The sequence below is a fragment of the Hippocampus bargibanti genome, linkage group LG17, assembly GCF_051943395.1.
Source record: "Hippocampus bargibanti isolate YZ-2025 linkage group LG17, ASM5194339v1, whole genome shotgun sequence".
Classification (NCBI taxonomy): domain Eukaryota; kingdom Metazoa; phylum Chordata; class Actinopteri; order Syngnathiformes; family Syngnathidae; genus Hippocampus; species Hippocampus bargibanti.
This window is the reverse complement of record NC_142750.1, coordinates 2,644,323-2,669,768: the sequence shown is the minus strand read 5'-3', so window position 1 is coordinate 2,669,768 and position 25,446 is coordinate 2,644,323. Positions and strand designations below refer to the sequence as shown.

The window sequence follows — 25,446 nt, the reverse complement described above, 5'->3', positions numbered from 1 at the left end:
ATCCGAAAATCTGCTTCTAAATTTTCAGCTAGCGTCCGTGTTTATCACTCGGCTCATTAACGGACAAGCATCAAGGTCATTTATGTACAGGTCACGACGACATGGGTCACCGCAACATGCCTCGCTTCGGTTTGCGCCATAACAAACAAACACGCGATCGCACTCTTTGGTTGACCGATCAGGAATGTCAGATCTCAGTTTCGTGAAGCCGAGGAAGAACGGAAAACGGGGGAAGAAATCAAGATCTTGAAGGGAACGGGATGTAAGTGATTCTACCTGCCTACCTGCCGTACCTTGCGGAGTTTGTTAGCAGCAGGTTCGATAATGTATTGATTTTCCTCGCTGAGCTGTTTTGTACATGATGTTCATGATTAGCTGATGAAAATTAATTTCCAGATGCAATATATCACTTATACTTCTGAATATTGAATGCTTTTTGTCATCTTAACTCATTCACTGCATAGAACATACGGCATTCCCGAATTTCTTCATGTTTTTTCTTGCTGGAGAGTGCAGATAAAGCACAGGTCAGACCTCTGGCAATGATTTTTCCCTTCCACAAGGGGGCAGCATTTGCCTTTTGTCCATGTTTGTCCAAAGCGCTATATAAATCATTATTAACTAATTATTCGCTAGATAGCTAGCTTGCTATCTATTTGAGTTACTTCCGGGTTGAGTGAATGCTGGTCCGTGTGGCTGCCACTGCTCACCCACAGGAAAAAAAAAAAAACTTATCCTGCGACTGTAAAGTGACCTTGAGAGTTTTGAAAGGCACTTATAAATGAAAGGTATTATTATTATTATTATTATGTATTGCACTTTGTACATCCGCCCCCATTTCAAGCTCAGATAACTCCCGACCCATATCACTTAGGATTTAACACTTTTTTTTCTGATGAAAGAAGAAAATCTACGGTTTCTTATGCTACATTGAATGTAGAATGAGTCTGGCACAGCCATGTCTGTACAGTAGGGATATATAGGGCCAAAACTACCAGCAAATTTTAGTTCGCTGACGAAGCCTCTTGGATAAGAAGCGAAACGTCCGACACCTTCAAAGAAGTACAGATGACGGCTGAAGAAAGCTTGTCATTGTATTAACAGAAAGTAATAATTAAAGTAATAATTTACATTAGCATAGATGGTTAATAAATTTACGTTGGTAAACTTTTTTTGGGCTCCGGGCTCGCAATCTCGCTCAGTACTCATACAAAAGATCTTCTTGGATGATTCTGAGCAACATTGTAGGTTACTTTGGGCCGGTCCACTATTATTAGTCTCTCGACCATGAAATATGTGATGCAGGTTGCCATAGCAACAACAGAGACACCATTTTTCCCAAGTCGAATATGTTTAAGGTCATATTTTAGTAGTGATGCCTTTTGAAGACCCCGTTGGGTAGAAATGAAATATGCGCTTGTGGAAGAGATCAATTCTGCGCAGTGCTTCTAATTCAGAGAAGAAAAAGTCGGCGAGGGAAAACAATTCAAGGAAGAACGATGAAAAGGTTTCTTCAGCCGTCATCTGTACTTTTTTGAAGGTGTCGGACGTTTCGTTCCTCATCCGAAAAGCTTAGTCAGCGAACTAAAATTGTGCTGGTCGCTCTGACCCTATATACGATACATCCCTAATGGCTTGTGAGAGCCTCAATCTGCAGTATATATACACCTAAAAGCTAGCAACAACTCTTTTGACGACAGTGAGGTTAAAATCCTAGCTAAAGAAAAGAGATGGTTTGAAAGGGGAGTAAAGGAAGCCATTTTTGTAAAACAGCAAAACCCTTCACTAAATCACCATGGTGGTTTGAGGTTTAATTTGGCATAGACTCAACCAGCAAGGGTGGAAGTACAGTAGATGTGTTCAGTAATTGTGTATCAATCATGGCTAATAGCTAGCTAGCTATCTATTCACTATCTAGCTGACTTGCTATCTAGCTAGGTATCTGTTGGCTAACGATTTGCCAGCTAGTTAGCTTTCTATTTGAGTTACTTCCGGGTTGAGCGAACGCTGACTCGTGTGGCTGCCGCTGCTCACCCGCAGAAAAACTTATCCTGGGACTGTAACGTGACCTTGAGAGTTTTGAAAGGCGCTTATAAATGGAATGTATCATCATCATCAAATGTGGATACGCAACAACAAACAACGGGCATTACCGCCCCCTACTGGACAAAAGTGTATTGCCTCCAAAAGAACATGAACTCAAAAGGCCGTTTTGGTTTCTCAAGCGTCTCACCCTCTGTTCTTTATTTTCCAGCATGGTGAGACGGAACCCGGGTCTATCATCCCGTTCTGTCTATCTCTGCCTGGCCTGTCTGTCTGTCGCTCTACACGTCATTCTCGCCTTCTTCTGTCTCACCGTCCTCCAAACCGCCTGCGTTCTTCCCAACTCATCCTTCAATCCAAGCACAGAAACCGACAGGCATCAACGGGTCGTTTCATCTTCAAATAAACTGTCAATCATTTCCCGGAATGACAAACCTGACAAATCAAACGCCATTATTGATCCGGAGAAGAAACCGATCGGGGTCGTAAAAGTAAATGGCGACATCGAGGAGGCCTCGAAGCTGCAGGCGCTTTTTAAGCACCCGCTTTACAACCTGCCGCAAGGCGAACTGCTGGAAGATGATTGGCTACTGAGGGTGAAGAAAAACCAAGATGTGGGTGACGAGGAAGACGTCAATAGCGACAGCCAGTGGTGAGTACGACACTGAAAACGGGTAAAACAGAGGAGCCCGCGAACTGCCGCGGCTTGGAATTGAAGCGGATTTACAGTATGAGGGACAGGAGATACTTTTCGTCAATGGATTCGACAGCTTCGTGGTAGCTTTCAAAAGTTAGCTTGTAGCAGACGTGCACATTTCTACCATGACGGAAAGTTCGTCTTCCAAACATTTATTTCCCATAAGAAACCATTAAAAATGAGAATAATCCGTTCCCAGGTTCCCATAAAACATAATTTCCTACTAAATAAACCTTACAACTACACATAAAATACCTATTTTATGTGTGAATTGTATTGTAGTTTGTACATCTGCCCTCATTTAAAGATCATATAACTCCAGAGCCATATAATTTAGGCATTAACATTTTTTTCTGTTAAAAGAAGAGATTCTAAGGTTTGAATGTTTATGAGGTCCTAAAACTCAATATTCTGTGGGTCCTGGAATTCAAGTAACAATGACAAAAACCCTGGCACGGACCAGAGTGAAAACATTTTTGCACATGTTCGGCAGTGAATTAGTTAATAATTGTGTCTTTGTGTTGTCATATTATTATTTTTTGTTTGTTTTTACTTTGTTACTTCCGGGTTGAGTGAATACTGGCGCGCGTGGCTGTCGCTGCTCACCCGCAGAAAAAAAATGGCTATATTTTCAGCACTCATGTTGATATGCCGTGTTTTTTTTTTTTTAAAGGGAGAGTGCAAGTCACGCTAAAGGCTACGACAAAGTCTCCTGGACCGACGACGTCACGTCGCACCCGCCCTGGTTGCGATTCCACTTGGGAATTACTCGGCGGGCGCTGTATGACAGAAACGACCCCGTGGTGTCAAAGCTGACAAGTGACATGGCAACGCAACGTATCCTCGGAGCAGGTGAGGCAAGAAATAATCGGTGAGAGGGAAGTACGATAATAAGCGGCAGGGTGAAATTCAGACAGACATAAATCGGCTCTTGACCTAAGAAAGCTGCATCGCAATAAATTTAGACACTGACCTAGCTAGCTCTTAACTATGCTAGTCCCAGTAGTGCTTAGTTCTCATTTAATTATGATAATTTTTCCTTCGTGAACTCATTCACTGCCAGACGTGCAAATGTCATGTGCGATTTTTATTTCCACTCCAGTGCCAGGGTTTTTGTCATTGTCACTCAAATTCCAGGACCCACAGAATATGCCGTTTTAGGACGATATAAACATTCAAAGCAGCGTAAGAAACCTTAGACTTTCTTCTTTCAGCAGAAAAAAAAGTGAATTCCTAAATTGTATCGGTCTGGAGTTATGTGATCTTGAAATGAGGGTGGATGTCCAAAATACAATTCAATATACATACAGATTGGTTTATATACCTAAGCTACCTTGGCTTATGAACGCTTTAGCTCATGAACTTTTCGCCATCTAGTTGGCTATCTAGCTGGCTAGCTATCTGGCTGGCTAGCTATCTGGCTAGCAAGCTCTTTTTCTAGCTAGCTAGCTACCTAGCTAGCTACCTAGTTAGCTAGCTACCTACCTAGCTACCTACATACCTACCTAGCTAGCTACCTAGCTACCTACATACCTACCTAGCTACCTACATACCTACCTAGCTAGCTACCTAGCTACCTACCTACCTAGCACACACACTGTTGCGCAATGCAGACTGACCCTTGTTGACAAACGCATACGAGTTGAAAATACAGTCGCTTCGTTTTAGGTCAACCCGCCTCTCCTTATACTGTTGAATTATTAACATGAAGTCACATGATTGCTACAGACGATTTGTTCACAGAGAGAAAGACTTTTCGGGAATATCAGGATGTGCAAAAAGAGACACGTTTCAAGCACATATCCGCGACTCGGTACATTATGGAAGAACTCATACTAATAATATTAATAAATATAATAATGATCATACTTTAATAATAATATTAACGATAATAATAACCATGATACGACTAATACTACTAATAATAATACTAATAACAATAATCATGATAATACTAATAATTTTCAACAGTAGCCAAAATGGAACTGTATAGTGCCACTTAGCAGTTTTTTTTTTGACGACGATACTAGTGCAGCGTGTTCTACCGGAAACAAATTCCTTGTGTGTTCTACATACTTGACAATAAAGATGATTCTGATTCTGATAATAATAATAGTAATAAATGCAATAATAATCATACTTTAATAATAATATTAACAATAATAAATACTACGACTACTACTACTACTACTAATAGTAATAATATTAACAATAATAATAAACACCATATACTACTACTACTCATACTCCTAGACTAATAATAATAATAATAATCATCATCATCATGGAATTTTTTTTTACATAACCAAAACTAAATAAAATAATAAAACAGAATTTGACACTTATCATAGCGCCTGTACATTTTTTTTGCCCATGAATACAACCTTTCTTTTTCTTGACCTTTCAGTTCAAAAGTCAGGAGGTACCCAATTCAAACTACTGATGTCTTTCCCCAACTACGGACAAGCTCTACTCAAACCCAAGAAGTAAGACCAAAAGTATGATGATAACCATGTCATCGCCTATTTTCAACTCAGCGCGGGCGCTTTTCTCATCTAGACAATCCAGAGACGCGGAGACGGACGTCAACCTCTTTTACTTCTCTGACTTTGAAAGACACAATGCGGAGATCTCCGCTTATCACCTTGACAGGTACCAACAAACAATTAACGTTTCACCTTGAAAATGAAATTAAAAGAAAATCTTGGAGGAAAACTATTGCTTTCAAATGATTTCCTTATGACAAATGAGTGCATTAATAAATAATAATAATAATAATAATAATCCATTTCATTTCTAAGCGCCTTTCAAAACTCTCAAGGTCACTGCAGTCACAGAATCAGATTTTTCTGCGGGTGAACAGCGGCAGCCAGGTGCGCCGGCGTTCACTCAAACTGGAATAACTCAAAAAGATAGAAAGTTAGTTAGCTAGCTAATAGATAACTAATAGATAGCTAGCTAGTTAGATAGCGAATAGATAGCAAATAGATAGCTAGCTAGGTGTAGCCAGCCAGCTAGTTATAGAGTGAATAGATAGCAAATAGCTAGCTAGCTTGGTAGCCAGCTAGCTAGTTAGATAGCGAATAAATAGCTCTGGCTGGCTGGGTAGCTATATAGCTGGCTGGCTATCTAGCTAACTATCTATTGGCTAGCTATTAGCTAGCTGGCTTTTTATTTATTTGAGTTATTCCGGGTTGAGTGAACGCTGGCACGTGTGGCTACCACTGCTCATCCACGGAAAAACTGATGCTGTGACTGTAAAGTGACCTTGAGAGTTTTGAAAGGCGCTTATGAATCAAATGTATTATTGTTCGTATAATTATTATCATCATTTTCTAACTATTTGCAATCTATTAGCTCTGGCTGGCTGGGTAGCTATTTGGCTGGCTAGCTAGCTATCTAGCCTGCTCTATTCACTATCTAGCTAGCTATCTATTGGCTAGCTAGCTAGCTTTCTATCTATTTCAGTTATTCCGGGTGGGCTGCTCATCCACAGAAAAACTGATCCAGTGACTGTAAAGAGTTTTGAAAGGCGCTTATAAATGTATTATTATTATTATTTATTATTATCGGATGACTGCCGTGTAGAAATGTGGTCGCACCTCCTGTGGCAAGGCCATGCTTCTTTAGCCGCCTCAAGAAGTGCATCCTCTGTCGGGTTTTTCTCAAGATGTTCTCTCTGATGTCTTTGTCTAAGGCTGCTTGGCTTCAACAGAATCCCCCCAGTGGTCGGGCGTCTCATTAATGTCACCAGTGAGATCAGAGAGATTACCACTGACCGCAAGCTGGTTCATACTTTCTTCACTTCCCCTGGTAACCCCCCCCCCCCCCGGCCCGCCACCCACAAGTGATACCTTGCTTTATGAATCAATTGACTTACGAACTTTTCGGTTTATGAACGTTAAATTTATAAAAATTTTACCTTGGCATACAAACTATTTTTCGGGATACACACGGAGCTGCCACAATGAGTGATGTGTCGTTCGCGAACGAGCCCGTTCTCCTCAAGAAAATGGCAGCCAACTTTTTTTGTCCTCTATTTCCCACCCCCAGTCTTTGGTCAAAGCACCGTGATTGGTCAAGAACGCAGCAGTGAGGGGAGGTGGTTTAAACATTAAAGAGACAGGCAGACGACAGAGAGAGAGAGAGTGACAAAATGGATAGAAAACAGTGAAAATTGGACTTGTTTCAACTTTGATAGTTCAAAGCCAGAGTGTAGACTGCAAGATTAAAATTCCCATCAATCAAGCTCCACAAATAACCTGCACAAGCCATCTGTACACTTGATGCAAAAAGCTATCAATCCAGCTAAGCAGAACACAATTGATGAGGAACTAGGTAAAATTATTGCAAAGAAAGTAACTACAAGGGATCATTCCTCAAGATTGTGAAAGAAGAAGGCTACATTCCTCATCAAGTGTTTAATGCTGATGAAACCAGCCACTCCATTCCATCAAGCCATCAACGACCATCACAAAGGTAAATAAAACGACTTTATTATACAGTACAGTTTATTTCTTTATTTACAGTCCTTATGGAATGTGACTTTCCTTCCAAACAGCAATTCCCTCCCTCCGACCTCCCCCCACTCCATTCCATCAAGACATCAACGACCATCACAAGGGTCAATAAAACAACTTTATTATACAGTACAGTTTATTTCTTTAATTATAATACCATAGCACATTTATTATACATAAAATAAGGTATATTTTGTGTAATTTTAAGTCTTAGAAAGTAGAAAATGTTGTTTTATGGGGACCTGGGAACGGATTATTCTCATTTTAATGGTCTCCTATGGGGAATTATTTTTTGGGATACACACTTTTCACCTTATACACTCTGTCTGGGAACCAATTAAGTTGGTAAACCAAGGTATCAGTGTACTCTCAAGACCAAAGCTATTTAAATAGCTCTCTCTCTGCCTCCCCCTAGCGGGGAATGTGTGCTTCTACGGTCAGTGTGAATACTACTGCTCAACGGAGCACCCGCTGTGCGGGCAGCCGCACACTCTGGAAGTATCTTTGGCGGCGATGCTGCCCGACCTCAGCCTCGCTCCTCGTAGGTCGTGGAGGTCACCGTGGAGACGATCCTACAGCCGCACTAAACTGGCCCAGTGAGTTCTCCGACATGTGTGTTTTTTTTAGCGTAATTAACTCATTCACTGCCATTCCAGAATTTATTTGGGAATTGATTATTTTTGGAAGTAAATTAATTTATTTTAAAAAACTGAAGAGCCATTTGGGAGTGTATGAGTTGAATTCTACCCTTGGATTAACAGATCTGTTTTTTTTTTGTTTTAGGTTGATATGCTATTTACTATCTTTTGGGTAGCTGGCTATCTATCTAGCTAGCTATATATTTGCTATCTACAAGCTAGCTAGCTATTAGTTATCTATTAGTCTCTATCTAAAAGTCAATATTCTGTGGGTCGTGGAATTTGAGTGACAATGACAAAAACCCTGGCACTGGATTGTCCACATTTTTGCACATTGTCTGGCACTGAATGAGTTAAGTGCAATTGCGCATCCACGAGAGTTGGTGGAACGTTGCCCGTTTTTGTTATGCCAGATGGGAAAAAGATGCAGCCTACTGTGACACAGTCAAACAGACGCCTCCCTACAACCACGGCACCAGATTGGTGGATGTGATCGACATGGCAATTTTGGACTTCCTCATGAGTCAGTCTCCACGATACGAATTCAGTTGAACACTTTTAAATCCGACTGTTAACATGACAGCAATTTGTCATTGCTTTTTTTTTTAGGCAACATGGATAGACATCATTATGAGACGTTTGAGAAATTTGGCAATGAAACGTTCCTGCTGCATTTGGATAATGGACGAGCGTGAGTACAGTCGTGTCATATCCAAATGTCTGTGGAAGCTCTCAGTCGTACCGGAGTGGTCCATCGATGAAAAGGTTTTAACCTAAGAGCTAGCAACCACTCATTTGTCAACAATTAAGTTAAAATCTTAGCGAAAGAAAATAGATGGTATGAAAGGGGAGTAAAAGAAGCTATTTTCATGAAACAGCAAAACCCTTCACTAAATCGCCATGGTGGGGTGAGGTTTAATTTGGATCGTTCTTACAACACACTTCTGAGGTTGTTACCACATAGGCTTAGTTATGCTGATGAGGTGATACCAGAGCAAATGGGGCAATCAGGCCAGTCGTATTATTATTATTATTATTATTATTATATCTGTTAGCTATGTAGCTGGCTAGCTTTGTAGCTAGCTAGGTCACTAAATCTACGTGACGTTTGGATGAAAAGGACTAAAAGCTCGCTCGCTATTTGCTATTTATTAGCTGGCTCGCAAGCTATCTAGCTCTGTATGTGTTAGCTATATAGCTGACTAGCTGGCTATAAAGCTGGCTCACAAGCTATCTAGCTGTGTATCTTTAGCTATATAGCTAGGTAGCTTTCTAGTTAGCTGTTAGCTATCTATTAGCAAGCTAGCTTTCTACCTAGCTGTTATCTATTAGCTATCTATTAGCAAGCTAGCTTTCTAGCTAGCTGTTAGATATCTATTAGCTAACTAGCTAGCTTTCTAGCTAGCTGTTATCTATTAGCTAGCTAGCTTTCTAGCTAGCTGTTAGCTAACTTTTAGATAACTAGACAGCTTTCTAGCTAGCTGTTAGATATCTATTAGCTAACTAGTTAGCTTTCTATCTATTTGAGTCACTTCTAGGGTGAGTGAACGCTGGTGCGTGTGGCTGCCGCTGCTCACCCACAGAAAAACTGATCCTGTGACTGTAAAGTGACCTTGAGAGTTTTGAAAGGGGCTTAGAAATGAATGATGATGATGATGATGATGATTATTATTATTATAGCTAGCTATTCGCTAGCTAATAGATAGCTAATAGCTAGTGAATCGATAATATATGAGCATGTTGTCATTTTGACTGATTAAGCAAGCAAGAAACGACCCCACGGTTGCTGTCAGTCCTTTGAGATACATTTACCAACATAACCAAAACAATTGAAGTCGTGCTTCATCAATTATTGGTTTGACCAGTGAATCATACAACAACAAAAAAACAGGTCTCACAATGCTTTGCTAAAAAAGCTAGCAGTATCCATGCATGTAAAAGTTAGCACTCATTTTTGCAAATATTTTTCAGGTTTGGACGCCACTCTCAAGATGAGCTATCTATTTTGGCTCCCTTACAACAATGCTGCAGGTAAAGCTTCGTTTATGCTCCATTTCCAACAAACATTCAATTGCATTTGTGACAGTTTCCATTTTATAACAATTTTAGGAAATATCTGCTAAAATGGATCTAGCTGTTTATCTTCACTTATACCGTCTACGTCTCGTGCTCGCCATTATAAACCTGAACCTTGGTCACTCTGTGACAGTTGTGTCGGATTAGAAAATAGGATGAAAAACTAATTATACTAAAAAAAAATTGGAAGCGTAGAATTATTTTTAACTCATTCACTGCAATTCATGAATTTGCGCCATTCCCACATTTGTTCTACTTTTGATATTTTTTTTCATGCTTGGGTGCCGATAATGTGCTGGTCAGACCTCTGGCAATGTTTTTCCATTCCGCAAGGGGGCGTCATTTGCCTTTTGTCATTTGTCGGTTATATCATGCAAATTCAATAGAAACACACTATAATTTGAGTTACGTCCGGGTTGAGTGAACGCCGGCGCGTGTGGCTGCCGCTGCTCACCCACAAAAAAACTGACTGTAAAGTGACCTTGAGAGTTTTGAAAGGCGCTTAGAAATGAAATGTATTATTATTATTATTATATATGGTCAATGTTGCGATCCATCCATTTTTTTGATCGGTTCATCGTCATCAAAGTGGTGGTTGGGGGGGACCTATCACAGCTGTCTTTGAGCAGTAGGCGGGGGACACCCTGAACCGGTTGCCACCAAGTTGCATCAATGAATATTGCATTAGTGGATAATGCCGTTTTAATCCCACAAAGTGGCGTCCAAAGAAGCACTGTACGTTAACATGCAATAAGATAGCTAGCTAGCTAGCTAGCTAGTTATCTAGATCGTTATCTATTAGCTAGCTCTCTAGCTAGTTATCTATTAGCTAGCTCGCTCTATATCTATTTGAGTTATTCCAGGTTGAGTGAACGCTGGCACGTGTGGCTGCCACTGCTAACCCACAGAAAATACTTATCCTGTGACTGTAAAGTGACCTTGAGAGTTTTGAAAGGCGCTTATAAATGACATTTTATTATTATTATTATTATTATTATTATTATTATTATTATTATTATTATTTCCATGTTATCACTTTGTTACAGCTTCAGCTATTATTAAAGCGCTATATAAATCAATACAGTATGTATATATTGTATTGTATTTTGTACAGCTGCCCCCATTTCAAGCTCAGATAACTCCAGACCAATATAACTTAGGAATTAACTTTTTTTTTTCTGATTAACGAAGAAAGTTTAAGGTTTCTTACGCCGTGTTGAATGTTTATGTTGTCCTAAAATTCAATATTCTGTGGGTCCTGGAAGTTGAGTGACAATGACAATAACCCTGTCACTGGAGTGGACACATTTTCGCACATCGTCTGGCAGCTAACAAATTAAAAATGTTCTATTATTTAATGAATGATATTTTGATTTAATGCAAAGACTGTGCTTTCTGTTTGTTGTCTTCCTACCTGGACAGGATCCGCCGCTCCACCCTCCTCCGATTGCGTCTCTTGTCCAATCCAGACTTTCGTTTAAGTGATGTCATGCGACAGTCGTTGGCCCAAGATCCGCTTCAAACTGTAGCTCCACTCTTGTCCGAGCCGCATCTTGTCGCTCTGGACCGACGGCTGGCAATCGTCTTGCGTGTGGTGGAGATCTGTGAAGAGCGGCACACTGATGTCATTTATCATGATTTAGGAACGGATGAAGTATATGAGCACGATTAGGACGGATCATAACGACTGGTGATTGGATTCGGTGGATGTAATATAGTAGTCATGAATCAAAAAAAAATAATAATAAATAAAACCTCCTTTTATGCCGCGTTTATGTGATTAAGTACCAAGGCCAACAATTGTTGGTTGTATTGGACGTGTTAGCTTTGTGGTAAAAGTACAACGCTGCCCCCTGGCGGTGATGATCAGTGTGAACTCTGTAAAATGTTTTGGGAGTCCTTGCCTCAAAAACAGATCGATTATACCAAAACGCCACGCAAACACGTGATGGTCATTTTTTTTTAAAACAGCAGAACATCATAGTATAAAATGAAGTATGTTTCCACCATACGTTATTTTTACAGTAGATTTGTGGTATTCTTTTCATGTCGGCTTTTCCCTTCACTTCATTCCAGTTGTCATTTTTTTTTTAAACCTTCCTCTGTTTTTTTTTTCACTGAAAAAACACACCAGTTCGTCGTTTTATAATAATAATCATTTTATTTCAAGCGCCTTTCAAAGCACTCAGTGACACATTACAGCCACTGACAAGCATAGATACAACAATAATCTATTTGCTATCTAACTGGCTAGCTCTCTATATATTAGCTATCTATTAGCTAGCTAGCTAGCTTTCGATCTATTTGAGTTACTTCTGGGTTGAATTAACGCTGGCGTGTGTGGCTGCCGCTGCTCACCCACAGAAAAACTTTATCCTGTGACTGTAAAGTGACCTTGAGAGTTTTGAAAGGTGTTTATAAATGAAATGTATTATTATTATTATTATTATTATTATTATTATTATTATTACAGTAAAGTCTCGTTATATCGATATCGGATATATCGATAGTCCCGGTTATATCGATACTATTTCTATGTACGCACGGAGAAAATTACATGCAAACAGGGTCGGATATATCGATAGTCCCGGTTATATCGATATTTTTTCGGACTCCCTTGAATATCGATATAACGAGACTTTACTGTATTATTATTTTAAATAGGAACAAGGGATACAGCTACACAGAAAATGCTATTTTAAATAGGTAGCTTTTGAGATGGGATTTGACGTTTGGAAGAGAATCATTTTGTGAAAATAATTACTTATAAATTATAATTAGACAGACAGACAGAGAGAGAGGGGGGGAGAAAGGGCGAGAGAGAGAGCGAGAGAGACTGCGACTGCGCAGCCGATCTGCGCATTCGTCAAGGCAACGGGCAGCCGGAGCTCAGCCATTTCTGTGCCAATTTTAACACATATTCTCTCTCTTTTCTCCCTTCGTGTGTGTGCCTCTCTCTCACTCTCACACACCCCGATGTAGTGTGTATATATCACCACTCGTACAACGTGAAGGAACAATCGCTGCTACAAAGCATCAGGATTCGGTTGAAATCCGCCATCTCGTAACTTTGAACGCCTGCGCAGACACCGCCCCCCCTCCCCCTTGAGTTCGGTTATTGTTTCTTTGTGCACGTACGCCCCCAATGGAGACACCCGACCCACAACAAAGCAGCTACGACGCAGCAACGGTGCCGTTCAAAAAAGAGGAAGGGGATGAACATCGATCTGCGCTAGTTTTGGGCAGCCAGGGTTCGCCTGCGTATGGAGGAGGAAGAGGGGGGCCGAATGACGCCGAAGAGGAACCGTCGGCGTTCCACGCAGCTCCCACCACGACTTGTGATGTACAATCGTGTGAGTGATTACCTCAGATCTCTTTTTGTGATGCTATTCGTGCTTTTATGTATTTATTTTTACTGTACGATATCTATTTGAATAGCGCGTTCAAATGAGATTGTGATACAGGCGGGCCACCAGATGGCGATGTTTTCCTTTCTATTCTCGTCGCTGCCCAAAGAAGAGAACATGGACGGCATTGTAACTTCGTTGTGATTCGAAAAACATTTTTTATTGGGTTACATAATTCGACTAGCCATGCCCAAATGTTTTTATTTTAATTATTCCCATCGCCCCTGTTTTGAATTTCGAGCAGCCCCGTGCTAGAAAAAACGTTTTATAGCATCTAAAATACCCAAAACACACAGTCTGATATTTTTAGTCAAATGCAAAACACCAATAAAAATGACTTAAAGTGTCCCAAAACTGCCACAAAATGAGTTTGGAACTTGGCAGATTCAGAAAGTCTCGCCCCCTTGTTCATAACATCACTATTGGTGAAAGCATAAATGTTTGCAATCCATTAAAGAAGTCTTTCCGTGTCCACACACTGCCTTGCTCCAGAATCAAAACAATGGCTTCAGAGAGTTCAGATTCGGAGAAGATGCTTTCTTGTTACTCATCCAGTTATGAATATGATTCAAATACAGTAAAGTCTCGTTATATCGATATTCAAGGGAGTCCGAAAAAATATCGATATAACCGGGACTATCGATATATCCGACCCTGTTTGCATGTAATTTTCTCCGTGCGTGCATAGAAATAGTATCGATATAACCGGGACTATCGATATATCCGATATCGATATAACGAGACTTTACTGTAGTTCCGAAGAGGAAAGCATAAACGTTTGCAATCGATTAAAGAAGTCCTTCCGTTATCAATTCAAGCCGTCTGGACTCTAATGTAGCGCCCAGAAAATGCACAAGATGGCGCACAAGCTCTGTTGGAAATGGGCCGATTTGTCCGCTGGGAATTTGTGTCAACTTAAACCTTCTTTATGGATGTTACCGCAATTGGCTGCGACGATTCACCATTGCGTTATTTATGTAGTTTTCCTTGTAATTTCGCGATTGACACTGTTTTCAGGTGAAAAAAAAGTACCCAAAATGCACAGTGCGTCACTTTCTCGGTCAGGGGTGTTCCTTCCGTGACGTCACTTAGGGCATCGTCATCAACTCGAAAACAAGACTTCCTGAATATTCAGTGCGAGTCTTAAAAGGTCAAATATAGCTACTATATGCGGTGGAATCTTTGTAAAATGTGCTCAGTAGAAGTCATTTGAAGTGATTTTACAAATTATGCACGCAACTTGTCCGCAGGTGTCAATAGTCCTTTAAAGGTAACTGTTAATGCTAACATTAGCTTGTAATATCATAACCTAACAGTATGCCATTGAAATCCTTCGCAAATATCCCAATTGTTCCCCCCCCCCCCCATTCAGCATCAACAACGTCATCCACTCCTCCCCCCACTTCCGATTTCTCCTCCAAGGCTGTTTTGTGTCTGATCGACGCCGTGGGCCGCCGCTGGGGACTGTACGAGACCCGTGAGCGCTCACAGCTATTCCAGAGCGTCCAGGAGGAGTTAGCCGCTAAGGGCCATGTCCTTCCCGTTGAACGGATCCGCCGCAAATGGAACAACCTGATCGTCACGTACAAAAGGGTCAAAGATCGCAGTCGAGAGACGGGACGCGCTAAAACGACGTGGGAGTTCTTTGATGTGAGTGTTGTGGTTCCAAAATTTAATGTTGATGCAATTAGAGCGTCTTACAAATACAGTGATACCTTGGCTTACAAACTTAATTGGTTCCCAGACAGAGTGTGTCAGGCGAAAAGTGTGTATCCCAAAAAATAATTTCCCATAGGAAACCATTAAAATGAGAATAATCCGTTCCCCATAAAACATAATTTTCTACTTTCTAATTTTCTAAGCCTTAAAACCCCACAAAATATAGATTATTTTATGTATAATAAATGTGCTATGGTATTATAATTAAAGAAATAAACTGTACAGTATAATAAAATCGATTTATTTACCTTAGTGATGGTCGTTGATGGCTTGATGGATCAGCATTAAACACTTGATGAGGAACGTAGCCTCCTTCTTTCACCATCTTGAGGAATAATCCCTTGTAGGTGCTTTCTCTGCGCTAATTTTACCTAGTTCCTCATCAATTGTGTTCTGTTCAGCTGGGTTGATAGCTTTTTGCAACAAGTGTATAGATGGCTTGTGCGCGTTATTCGTGGAATTGATGAGAATTTTAACCTTGCAGTCTACACTCTCAAAGTTGAAACGAGTCCAAATTTCACAGTTTTGTATCTATTTTCTCACTCTCTGTCGTCTGCCTGTCTCTTTAATCTTTAAACCACCTCCCCTCACTGCTGCGTTCTTGACCAATCACGTGGCTTTAACCTAAGACTGGGGGTGGGGAATAGAGGACAAAAATGAGTCGGCTGTTAGGAGAACGGGCTCGTTGGCGAACGACACATCACTCATTGTGGCTCTCCGTGTGTATCCCGAAAAATAGTTTGTATGCCAAGGTAAAATGTTCATAAATTTAATGTTTGTAAACGAAAAGTTCGTAAGCCAAGGGGTTCGTAAACCGAGGTAAATCCAATGCTAGTTGCATTTGCGTTGCAGCTAATGGATGCGACGCTCTGCGACACCGTGGGTTCCTACCTCGGCGCCAACAAACGCGCCAAAAAAGTCACACAAGCTTCAGCCAAAGTGGCGCCGAGACTTCACGTCCCGCCGCCCGCCACCATCGCCCGCCCCAACGCCAACTCCCCGACATCCGTTCAAGTGGAATCAGGCGCCAAGTGCCCGTCCGTCCCCATAGCATCAAAATCGTCTCTTCGCCAAACAGAAAGTCCGGATCTCAAACCGCTGATCGTCCTTCGCAGCGATATCATGGCGGCCAACCTTCACCTGGCCTCCGCCGATCCGCACCAAACCTTTATCTCCTCCTCGCCTTGTTTCACGCAAGCCGCCTCCCCTTCTTTCGTATCCGCCGCCAACGCGGACCAATCCCGTAAAGCGGCGCCGTTCCCGACAGACGTCGCATGCTTCCATCGTAGCGACAACCACAATTTGACTTCCGATTTCTCTTCCTCGCTTTCGTCCTCCGTTTCGGTTCTTTCAGGGTTTGAAGCCCACAATGGAAACGAGTTGCAAAACGGCGGCCGCAACGACCGGGAAAGGGAAGGGCAGACTGACCTTGACGGCGCGACTCGCGTCCGGATGGAAGCCAGAGAAAGACGGCGTGAGAGGAGGGAGATGCGAATGGGGAGGTCCCTGTGTAGGATTGCCACGGCTTTGGAGCTGCTCTCCTCCAAACAAGACACCGTCATCGCTTTGCTTCAGAGGTTGGCTGAGAGAAAGTAAAAGAGAAGAAATCATAATAATACATTTCATTTATAAGCAGCTTTCAAAGTCACAGGATAAAGTTTTGCTGTGGGTCAGCAGCGGCAGCCACATGCGCAGACGTTCACTCAAATAGATAGAAAGCTAGCTAGCTAGCTAGCTAGCTAACAGAAAGACATTTTGTCATTTCGTGATGATGCTTCGGGCCTGTTGATGAACTGCGAGAGTTTCAAAATAAAAGTCAGGGAAGAAAGATTGTGACAAGAGTGGACATTGATTTCACTTGTTTGACTCATTCAATGCCAGACGATGTGCAAAAAAAAATGTCCGCTACATTGCCAGGGTTTTTGTCATTGTCACTCAAATTCTCGGACCCACAGAATATTGAGTTTTAGGACTACATAAACAATCAATTCAGCGTAAAAAAAAAACGAAAACTCTCTTATTTCATTAGAAAAAAAGAGTTAATTCCTAAATTATATGGGTCTGGAGTTATCTGAGGTTGAAATGGGGGTGGATGTACAAAAGGCAAATTTTTGATTTTTTTTTTACTTCAAGATGGCGTCGCGAGAGTGGCTGCCTTTCCAGCATCTCCTGTATTTTGTTTTTGCTGCTGTGAAATGTAAATTTGTCCACTCTGACACAAAGTCCCGTACCCACAGAAGACCTGATCTCCGGCGGCAGTCAAGACCCAGGTTGATGCGCCGTCCGCCACCGCGCTGGGCCTATTAGCTAGCTTTCTATCTATTTGAGTTACTTCCGGGTTGAGTGATTATTAGCTAACTCTTAGCTAGCTAGATTTCTATCTATTTGAGCTACTTGATTATTAGCTAACTCTTAGCTAACTAGGTAGCTTTCTATCTATTTCAGTTACTTCCGGGTTGAGTGATTACTAGCTAACTGAGCTAGCTAGCTTTCTATCTATTTGAGTTACTTGATTATTAGCTAACTCTTGGCTCGCTAGCTAGCTTTCTATCTATTTGAGTTACTTCCGGGTTGAGTGATTACTAGCTAACTCTGAGCTAGCTAGCTTTCTATCTATTTGAGTTACTTGATTATTAGCTAACTCTTGGCTCGCTAGCTAGTTTTCTATCTATTTGAGTTACTTCCGGGTTGAGTGATTACTAGCTAACTCTGAGCTAGCTAGCTTTCTATCTATTTGAGTTACTTGATTATTAGCTAACTCTTGGCTCGCTAGCTAGCTTTCTATCTATTTGAGTTACTTCCAGGTTGAGTGATTATTAGCTAACTCTTAGCTAGCTAGCTTTCTATCTATTTGAGTTGGTTGATGATTAGCTAACTCTTAGCTAACTGGCTAGCTTTCAAATTGAGTTACTTCCGGGTTGAGTGATTATTAGCTAACTCTTAGCTAGCTAGCTTTCTATCTATTTGAGTTACTTGATTATTAGCTAACTCTTAGCTAGCTAGATTTTTATCTATTTGAGTTACTTCCGGGGTGAGTGAGTATTAGCTAACTCTTAGCTAGCTTTCTATCTATTTGAGTTACTTCCAGGTTGAGTGAACGCTGGTCACACACAGAAAAACTGATCCTGTTACTGTAAAGTGACCTTGAGAGTTTTGAAAGGCGCTTAGAAATGAAACATATTATTATTATTATTATAAATAAAGGCTAATCTAATCTAAATATATTCCATAAACAGTATTTATTACAAAGTATTGGCAGAGTGCATCAAATATCTCAATCACAACACGTCACTTTCAAGATTGATTGTCCCCTGTGACGTCTATTCTGTCATCGCGTCGTCATCTTCTTCCTCGTCGTCTTCGTCAAAATACTTTTCTTCAGCGTCTCTGTTGACGATGTCAAGGTTGTCGTAGTCTGGGTTCTCGTCCACTTCGCTAGTACGGAAACACAAAAGCACCAGTGAAATAACTACTTTTTCTGATCAAAGAAGAGAGTTTAAAGTTTCGTACGCTCTATTGAATGATTATGTAATCCTACAAATCAATATTCTGTGGGTCCTGGAATTTGAGTGACGATGACAAAAACCCTGGCACTGGACTGGACACATTTTTACACATCGTCTGGCAGTGAATGAGTTAAATAATTCAAAATGACAAAACAGACAATGATTTTGAGGAAATCCACGAGTGATACTGAACTGCAGATATGTAGGACACAGTGGCGGATCGTCAAGGCCTGCAAAGCCTTCTCTGCTGGCCTAAAAATATCTAAATCACGGACTGATGTTAATTACATTTTGTCCATGAATTGTCGTTAAATAATTCCAAATTGTCTTTCAGCTTCCATTCATTGTTTACCCCCTGGTGCGCTGCTTCCAGATGTGCGTTTTCATATTTAGGCATTTAACCAATCACATTTCAGCCATCATTTGTTACCCGGGTCAGAAATCGACCTGGAGGCCTTCACAATCAGTTCTGCAGGCCCTGGAGCATCAAATGTGTCGATCAAACTGTTACTCTAACCAATCAGATTTCAAGTCGGCAACCCAAAAGGGGTACTGGTGCCTTCTTGAAGGCGCTGGTCAAGGTCAGTTTTTGTAAATTATGATTGGCTAGTCACTAGCTGTTAAAGTCATTTTCAAAACGGACATTTCAAGAAAAATGGACAGCTGGCAAGCTATTAGCTAGTGAGCTATTAGCTATCTATTGGCTAGCTTTCTATCTATTTGAGTTACTTCCGGGTTGAGTGAACTCTGGCGCGTGTGGCTGCCGCTGCTCACCTACAAAAAAAAATCCTGTTACTGTAAAGTGACCTTGAGAGTTTTGAAAGGCGCATATATATGACCTGTATTATTATTTATTTCCTTCCTTTCCTTTCATAACTTTGCTGCTGTGTTACTTCCGGGTAGAGTGAACGCTCGCGCGATTGGCTGCCGCTGCTCACCCGCACAAAAAAAAGTTATTTTTTTATTATTATTATCATTCAGAAAGGTCGTTCAGTTATTTCCTGGCTAATTGCACCCTCTACTGGACTTGTAGTAAATCACACCACACTTTTATTAGTCTGGATTGATTCAGACATAGCACTAGTGAAGGCCTAGCGATAAAATCCACGGCCCGCCACTGCTTTTCAATAGATGGTATTAAAACAAAATGTCTAATGTCCTCCGCTTGAAAATAACTCCTGTTTAGCCTGCACGCACCTGTAGTTGAAATCCGTGTCTTTGCCGTCGAGGAAGCGTTGGTGCATCTGACTGATGAACTCCTCCCGAAGAAGCGCTTTCTCCTCAGAGGTTGGCTCCCAAGTATTCTCTTGGATTTTGTCTTCTTTGTTGGGAATGAGAAAAAAACAAACAAACGATTAAAAACGATCACCTGAATAATTTGCGTCTCCCCACCTTCATCTTCCTCCTCTTCCCGAGCACCCTCCTCTTTTTCTTGTTCCTCCTGCAGACGATCCTGGATAAGTCGTTCCTGGTAGGAGTTGAGGAGAAGTTGCGACAACCCTCCGGCGGCTCCCTCCGGTGCCGTCCCTCCTTGCTGTGCAGCGCCCAGCATGGACTCTTGGGAGCGCTCTATCACCTTAAAAATGGTTTCTTACAGTTTCATTTGTGATGTCAAGGAAACGGTTGCCAATTTAGTGAGTGAGTTCAATTCCTAAATTAGATGAGTCTGGAGTTACATGAGCTCAAAATGCAAGAGTGCTTTACCGGCACCCAAAGTAGGAAAAAAAAAACAAACAAACCCGAACAAATTCCGGAATGGCAATTTGCGAATACATTCGTGAATGGCAGTGAATGAGTTAACAATAATCTCAGAATGTACAGTTTGAGTTTATTCCTGAGACGGGGAAAAAAGTGCACAGCATGGCTTTAATAATAATAATAATAATAATAAGATATTTCATTTATCAGCGTCTTTCAAAACTCTCAAGCACACTTTACAGTCACAGGATCAGTTTTTCTGTGGGTGAGCAGTGGCAGCCACACGTGCCAGCGGTCACTCAACAGGGAATAACTCAAATAGATCAAGTCAGCTAGCTAGCTAATAGATAACTAAATGCTAGCTAGCTAGCTAGCTAGCTAGACAGCTAATAAATAGCTATGTAGCCAGCAACGTGACCCCGTTCAACCGGGAATAACAAATAGATCAAGTTAGCTAGCTAGCTAATAGATGACTAATAGACAGCTAGCTAGACAGCTAATAGATAGCAAATAGCTAGGTAGCCAGCAACGGTGACCCCGTTCAACCAGGAATAACTCAAATAGATCAAGTTAGCTAGCTAGATGACTAATAGATCGCTAGCTTTGTGTCATCTAAGCAAAACGGTTGATTCATTCATATAAATTAATGTGAGACCAAATAAGAAGAGAAAACATCAAATAAACAAACATGATGAAGTCAAGTTTGTAGTTACCTCATCATCCGTTAGGTACTGTCCGATATATTGTTCATACAGCAGCGGCTCGCGCGTTCGCATTTCTTCTTCACTGAAATAGACGCCCTCTGAGGAAAGCGTGAAAAAGCAAATCAACAACATCTGGTTAAGTGGGTGAGCAGAAAAAACAATTTCACAAAATCGAACTAAAACCCTCTTTATTAACTACAAATTCAATTCAGTGAGGGTTCGTGTGCTTTTTATCCCGTTTTGGAAAAGAGAAAACAAAAGGTTCTACCTTTTTGTAGGGCCCTGAGTGCAGCGTAACGCTGATTTCGAACTTTCGTCTTGCGGGTGCTTCCTGCTGCTTGCCTTTGGATCACTTGGTTGTAGTGTTGGGCCCGCGGGTCGGCGCTGACATGGGCAAAAGCCGACACATGCTCGGGCTTCAACCATTTCTGGTAGGTTGAAACATTGAAAAAAAAGTGATTTACTCTTGTCAAAGTACAACCAGTCTAATTGCGGCAGGTATACATACGTGGTAGCGCTCCAAGAAGACCAATGGTTTGCTCCTGTACTGATGCAGTAGCTCGTTTTTACGTTCCTCGGTGGTGAGCTCAGCGTCTCCTTTCTGTTGACTCTTCACTTGGCTTCCACTTGCAACCACAGCCTCCAACAAGACATTGACTTCAGAGGGGACGTCTTGTAAAACCTTGAGGTCACACTAAAAGTTAATTGAATTATCCAAAAAAAACTATTTAGCTAATCAATTAATCTCATACTAAAGTATGTAGGCTTTTGACTGTTTGATACGTCTTTCTCTTAATGTGCTGTTAATAAGTGAAACTACAGTAAAGTCTCGTTATATCGATATCGGATATATCGATAGTCCCGGTTATATCGATACTATTTCTATGCGCGCACGGACAAAATTACATGCAAACAGGGTCGGTTATATCGATATTTTTTCGGACTCCCTTGAATATCGATATAACGAGACTTTACTGTATTTTGAGTGTAATTAAATTTTCGCTCTGTAAAATGACCAAAAATGGGTATTAATGCAAACGAACTATTGTACTTCAGTTCATTTTCGTTAATATTCATATTTTTGTTGACATGCACTAAAAAAGACAAGAATTAGCACTTCAATTATTGAGCAGCTACACTGGAGTACTCCGACGACAAGTAGCGAGTGTGAACCCGTTTTTCGTCTTTGTACAAAGCTAACGCGTTTGGCTCACCTGTGAATCTTGCGGTAGTTCTGCGTGATCTCTGTGGAGAACACGGGGCAGTATCACGAGGTCCTGTGGTTCTGTGCGTTGGTCCTCAACACATTTATCGGACGGCGTGGGTTGTCTTTGGACGGGGGGCTCTGTAATTTCACCCCACATTGCTAGGGCGTCCGCTTCTGCAGCCCAGAATTAATATAAACGGGTTGCTTGGTGAAGTACAGATGTATAATCGTTAGTGCAGGAAGCTGTGGTGAGTCTACACATTTAACATGATCACACGAAAGCAGTTTTATCAGACTGTACAAAAAGTGCTGTTACGTGTAGGGCGCCGCCATATTGGTCCGTCACTATTTTTTGTTCCCCGGAAGTCATATTTACGCACTCTACTGTTTGTTTTATTTAAATGCACATTGAAACCACTGCAAACCACAATTTGAAACCCAAACAGCAAACCCATGGAGATTTAAGGTCCTTAACAAATTTCTCGGACAGTGTCGGTTGTCTTTGGACGGGAGGCTCTGAAATGTCCCCACACATTGCTCAAGCGTCCGTTGTTGCGGCACATAATTAATATAAACGGGTTGCTTGGTGAAGTACTGTTATATAATCGCTAACACGGAAATTTGTGGTGAGCCTTCACATTTAACATGATCACACGAAAGCAGTTTTATCAGACTGTACACAAAGTGCTGTTATCGGGCGCCGCCATATTGGTCCGTCACTATTTTTGTTCCCCGGAAGAACATACGCCCTCTACTGTTTGTTTTATTTAAATGCTCGTTGAAATTGCTTGAAACGACGAACAAACCAATGGATGTCTAATTTGGAACATAAATTATTTTTCATAAACACTATTTTGAAACCGTACTTTGAAACATTACGCTTACCCGAAGCCCTAATTTGAGCACCAATCGTGACATTTATCGAATTGTACAGGGTGTTCTTTAAATATTTACTGATATACACGCGCGTGCACGAGTACACATAAACGCCCCCACACACACACACAGCTTCGGGCGCGTTACGTCTGTACTTATATAAATTTTAATAGACATCTCTATGCACAGACTTGAAACTATTGTCACGCATTCAACTAATATCTGCACCCCTAAACGCAAACAAGTGAGATAATCCGTGCCAGGCAGCTCTACCGTTGTGGTCTTATCGCAAGTAATGGTGTATTAATGTCCTGATTCGTTCCTCCTTCTCTTTTTAGACTTTTAAGTTTTCGCCCCCCGGACACCCTCACCATCTTCTTGCATACAAACACTCATAAATATGACACTATTTCCGTGAAACAGGCCAGGGAAGAAAAAAAAATAACATTTTGTCTTCCGTCCATCCTGCCTCTATGAACCAAATCGACCAGTTTTACTATGAACAAGCACCATAAATTAGTCTTAATGTACACTGACAGGTTTGAAAAAGGACCTTGATATTTTTTTTTACCAGCCTTCTCTCACTTCTCCATCTCAAATCATATTATCTACTGTCACAGCGGATATAGTCCAATAATAGAGATGAACGAAACTGTCAATGAGAGTAACAGAGGTCTCATCATCTGTGGGGCATACAGGCAGTATTAACTTTAAAGGACAACCGACATCGCTTTTTTGTTTCCTAACTGACATCAGAAAACCGTTTTATAGCATCTAAAATACTCAATTGCAAAACACCAATAAAAATGACTTAAAGTGTCCAAAATCTGCAAAAAATGGAGCTGTGAATTGGGCATTTTCAGAAAGTCCCGACCCCAGTTCGTGACGTCACGTCAAGACGTCTTGCCTTGCTCGAGAATCAAAACAATGGCTTTATATACGGAGAATATGCTTTCTTGTTACACATCCAGTTATGAATATGAATCAAATAGTTCTGAAGAGGAAAGTATAAATGTTTGCAATCGATTAAAGAAGGTCTTCCGGGTCATTTTGAGGGATCAAGAGTGATGTGTAGCGTCACAGAAAATGGCAAAGATGGCGCCAGAGCTCCGTTGGAAATAGGTTTATTTTTCAGCTTGGAATTTTTGTATCAAAGAGTTGTCTCGGTGTAACATACAACGATTCACCATTGCGTTATTTATGTGTTTTCCTTCTAATTCCGCCATCAACACGGATCAACACGAAGTATTCAGACCAAACAAAGTACCGCAAAATGCATTGAGGTGATGCAAGGTATGTCCTTTCTCAGTCAGGGGCGTTCCTTCAGTGACGTCGGGTAAGGACTCGTCACCAACTCAAAAACAAGACTTCCGGAATATTCAGCGCGAGTCTTAAAACGTAAAATATAGCTATATGCGGTGGAATCTTTGTAAAATACACTCAGTAGAAGTCATTTGAAGCGATTTTACAAATTATGGACACAACTTGTCTGGAGACGTCGGTTGTCCTTTAAAGGAAAGCAAGCAATTTTAGAAACAGCAAGAACACATTTTTTAACACACACTATTTTCCCCTTAATTTTTATTTCCTACCCCTATCACGCTCTCTCTCTCTTTCTTCTATCAATCATTCACCCATCCATTCTTCTACGTCCATCCATCCCCTTTCAAAAAGTACATAGTGGTACAAAAATCCCAAAGGGTAACATGACCTCCCGCCCTCAAAGGCGAGTGGATAGCTGGTCTGAGAGGGGATGGAGGAGCGAGTGTACCAACGGTCTGACAGTGCTCAGCGACGTGAACTGAGGCTTGAGCAGGTACCGTCAGTCGTGCTCAGGGGCTGTTAATCCACTCACCCAAATGACATGGATGTCTACGATGCAGTCATGTTGGATTAGGACACTGGCACACGTCATACTCCGATAAACCCTTGATGGGCAAGGGTTATATGTGTCAAAATTGACAAGTCATGTTGTCAATTGACGAAACAGATAATGATTTTGAGGAAACCCACGAGTGATTGACATACCCTTTAAAAAGCAAATAAGCATGGATAAACAAAGATGTGAAGACTGAACTGCAGATATGTAGGACACAGTGGTGGACCGTCAAGACCTGGAAAGCCTTCTCTGCTGGCCTAAAAATATATAATTGTGGACTAATGTTAATTATATTTTGTCCACGAATTTTTGTTAAATAATTCCTAATTGTCTTTTAGCTTCCTTTTGTTACTTTTCCACTGTTGCGCTGCTTCCACACGTGTGTTTTCGTATTTAAGCATTTAACCAATCACATTTGAGCCATTATTTGTTACCATGGTCAGAAATCGACCTGGACGCCTTCACAATCAGTTCTG

General features: G+C 41.1%; 3 protein-coding genes across 6 annotated transcripts; 2 read left to right on the top strand and 1 right to left on the bottom strand.

Annotated features, from left to right (window-relative positions):
• Positions 1–2,246: 2,246 nt before the first annotated feature.
• Positions 2,247–12,142, top strand: LOC148885210 (extracellular serine/threonine protein kinase FAM20C-like). The gene is made up of 10 exons (XM_089019466.1): positions 2,247–2,695; positions 3,414–3,592; positions 5,148–5,226; positions 5,300–5,392; positions 6,438–6,553; positions 7,676–7,856; positions 8,312–8,421; positions 8,508–8,589; positions 9,870–9,929; positions 11,397–12,142. Exons 1-10 carry the CDS (start codon positions 2,256–2,258, stop codon positions 11,644–11,646), a joined length of 1,590 nt encoding a protein of 529 aa, XP_088875592.1. The 5' UTR covers positions 2,247–2,255; the 3' UTR covers positions 11,647–12,142.
• Positions 12,143–12,739: 597 nt separating this feature from the next.
• On the top strand, positions 12,740–16,930 carry LOC148885209 (uncharacterized). Of its 2 annotated transcripts, none has more exons than XM_089019464.1 (3): positions 12,740–13,327; positions 14,754–15,031; positions 15,953–16,930. In XM_089019464.1, exons 1-3 carry the CDS (start codon positions 13,120–13,122, stop codon positions 16,694–16,696), a joined length of 1,230 nt encoding a protein of 409 aa, XP_088875590.1. In that variant the 5' UTR covers positions 12,740–13,119; the 3' UTR covers positions 16,697–16,930. The 2 variants fall into 2 exon arrangements, with proteins under 2 accessions (XP_088875590.1, XP_088875591.1); XM_089019465.1 differs by having other exon boundaries at positions 12,770–13,327; positions 14,804–15,031.
• On the bottom strand, positions 16,568–22,929 carry ccdc97 (coiled-coil domain containing 97). Of its 3 annotated transcripts, XM_089019468.1 has the most exons (8): positions 22,223–22,927; positions 21,517–21,690; positions 21,277–21,436; positions 21,018–21,106; positions 19,999–20,182; positions 19,804–19,927; positions 18,393–18,535; positions 16,568–16,682 (listed from the first exon to the last, which is right to left on the bottom strand). In XM_089019468.1, exons 1-7 carry the CDS (start codon positions 22,370–22,372, stop codon positions 18,421–18,423), a joined length of 996 nt encoding a protein of 331 aa, XP_088875594.1. In that variant the 5' UTR covers positions 22,373–22,927; the 3' UTR covers positions 16,568–16,682; positions 18,393–18,420. The 3 variants fall into 3 exon arrangements, with proteins under 3 accessions (XP_088875594.1, XP_088875595.1, XP_088875593.1); XM_089019469.1 differs by lacking the exon at positions 16,568–16,682 and having other exon boundaries at positions 17,070–18,535; positions 19,804–19,924; positions 22,223–22,929; XM_089019467.1 differs by lacking the exon at positions 16,568–16,682 and having other exon boundaries at positions 17,070–18,535.
• Positions 22,930–25,446: the final 2,517 nt, after the last annotated feature.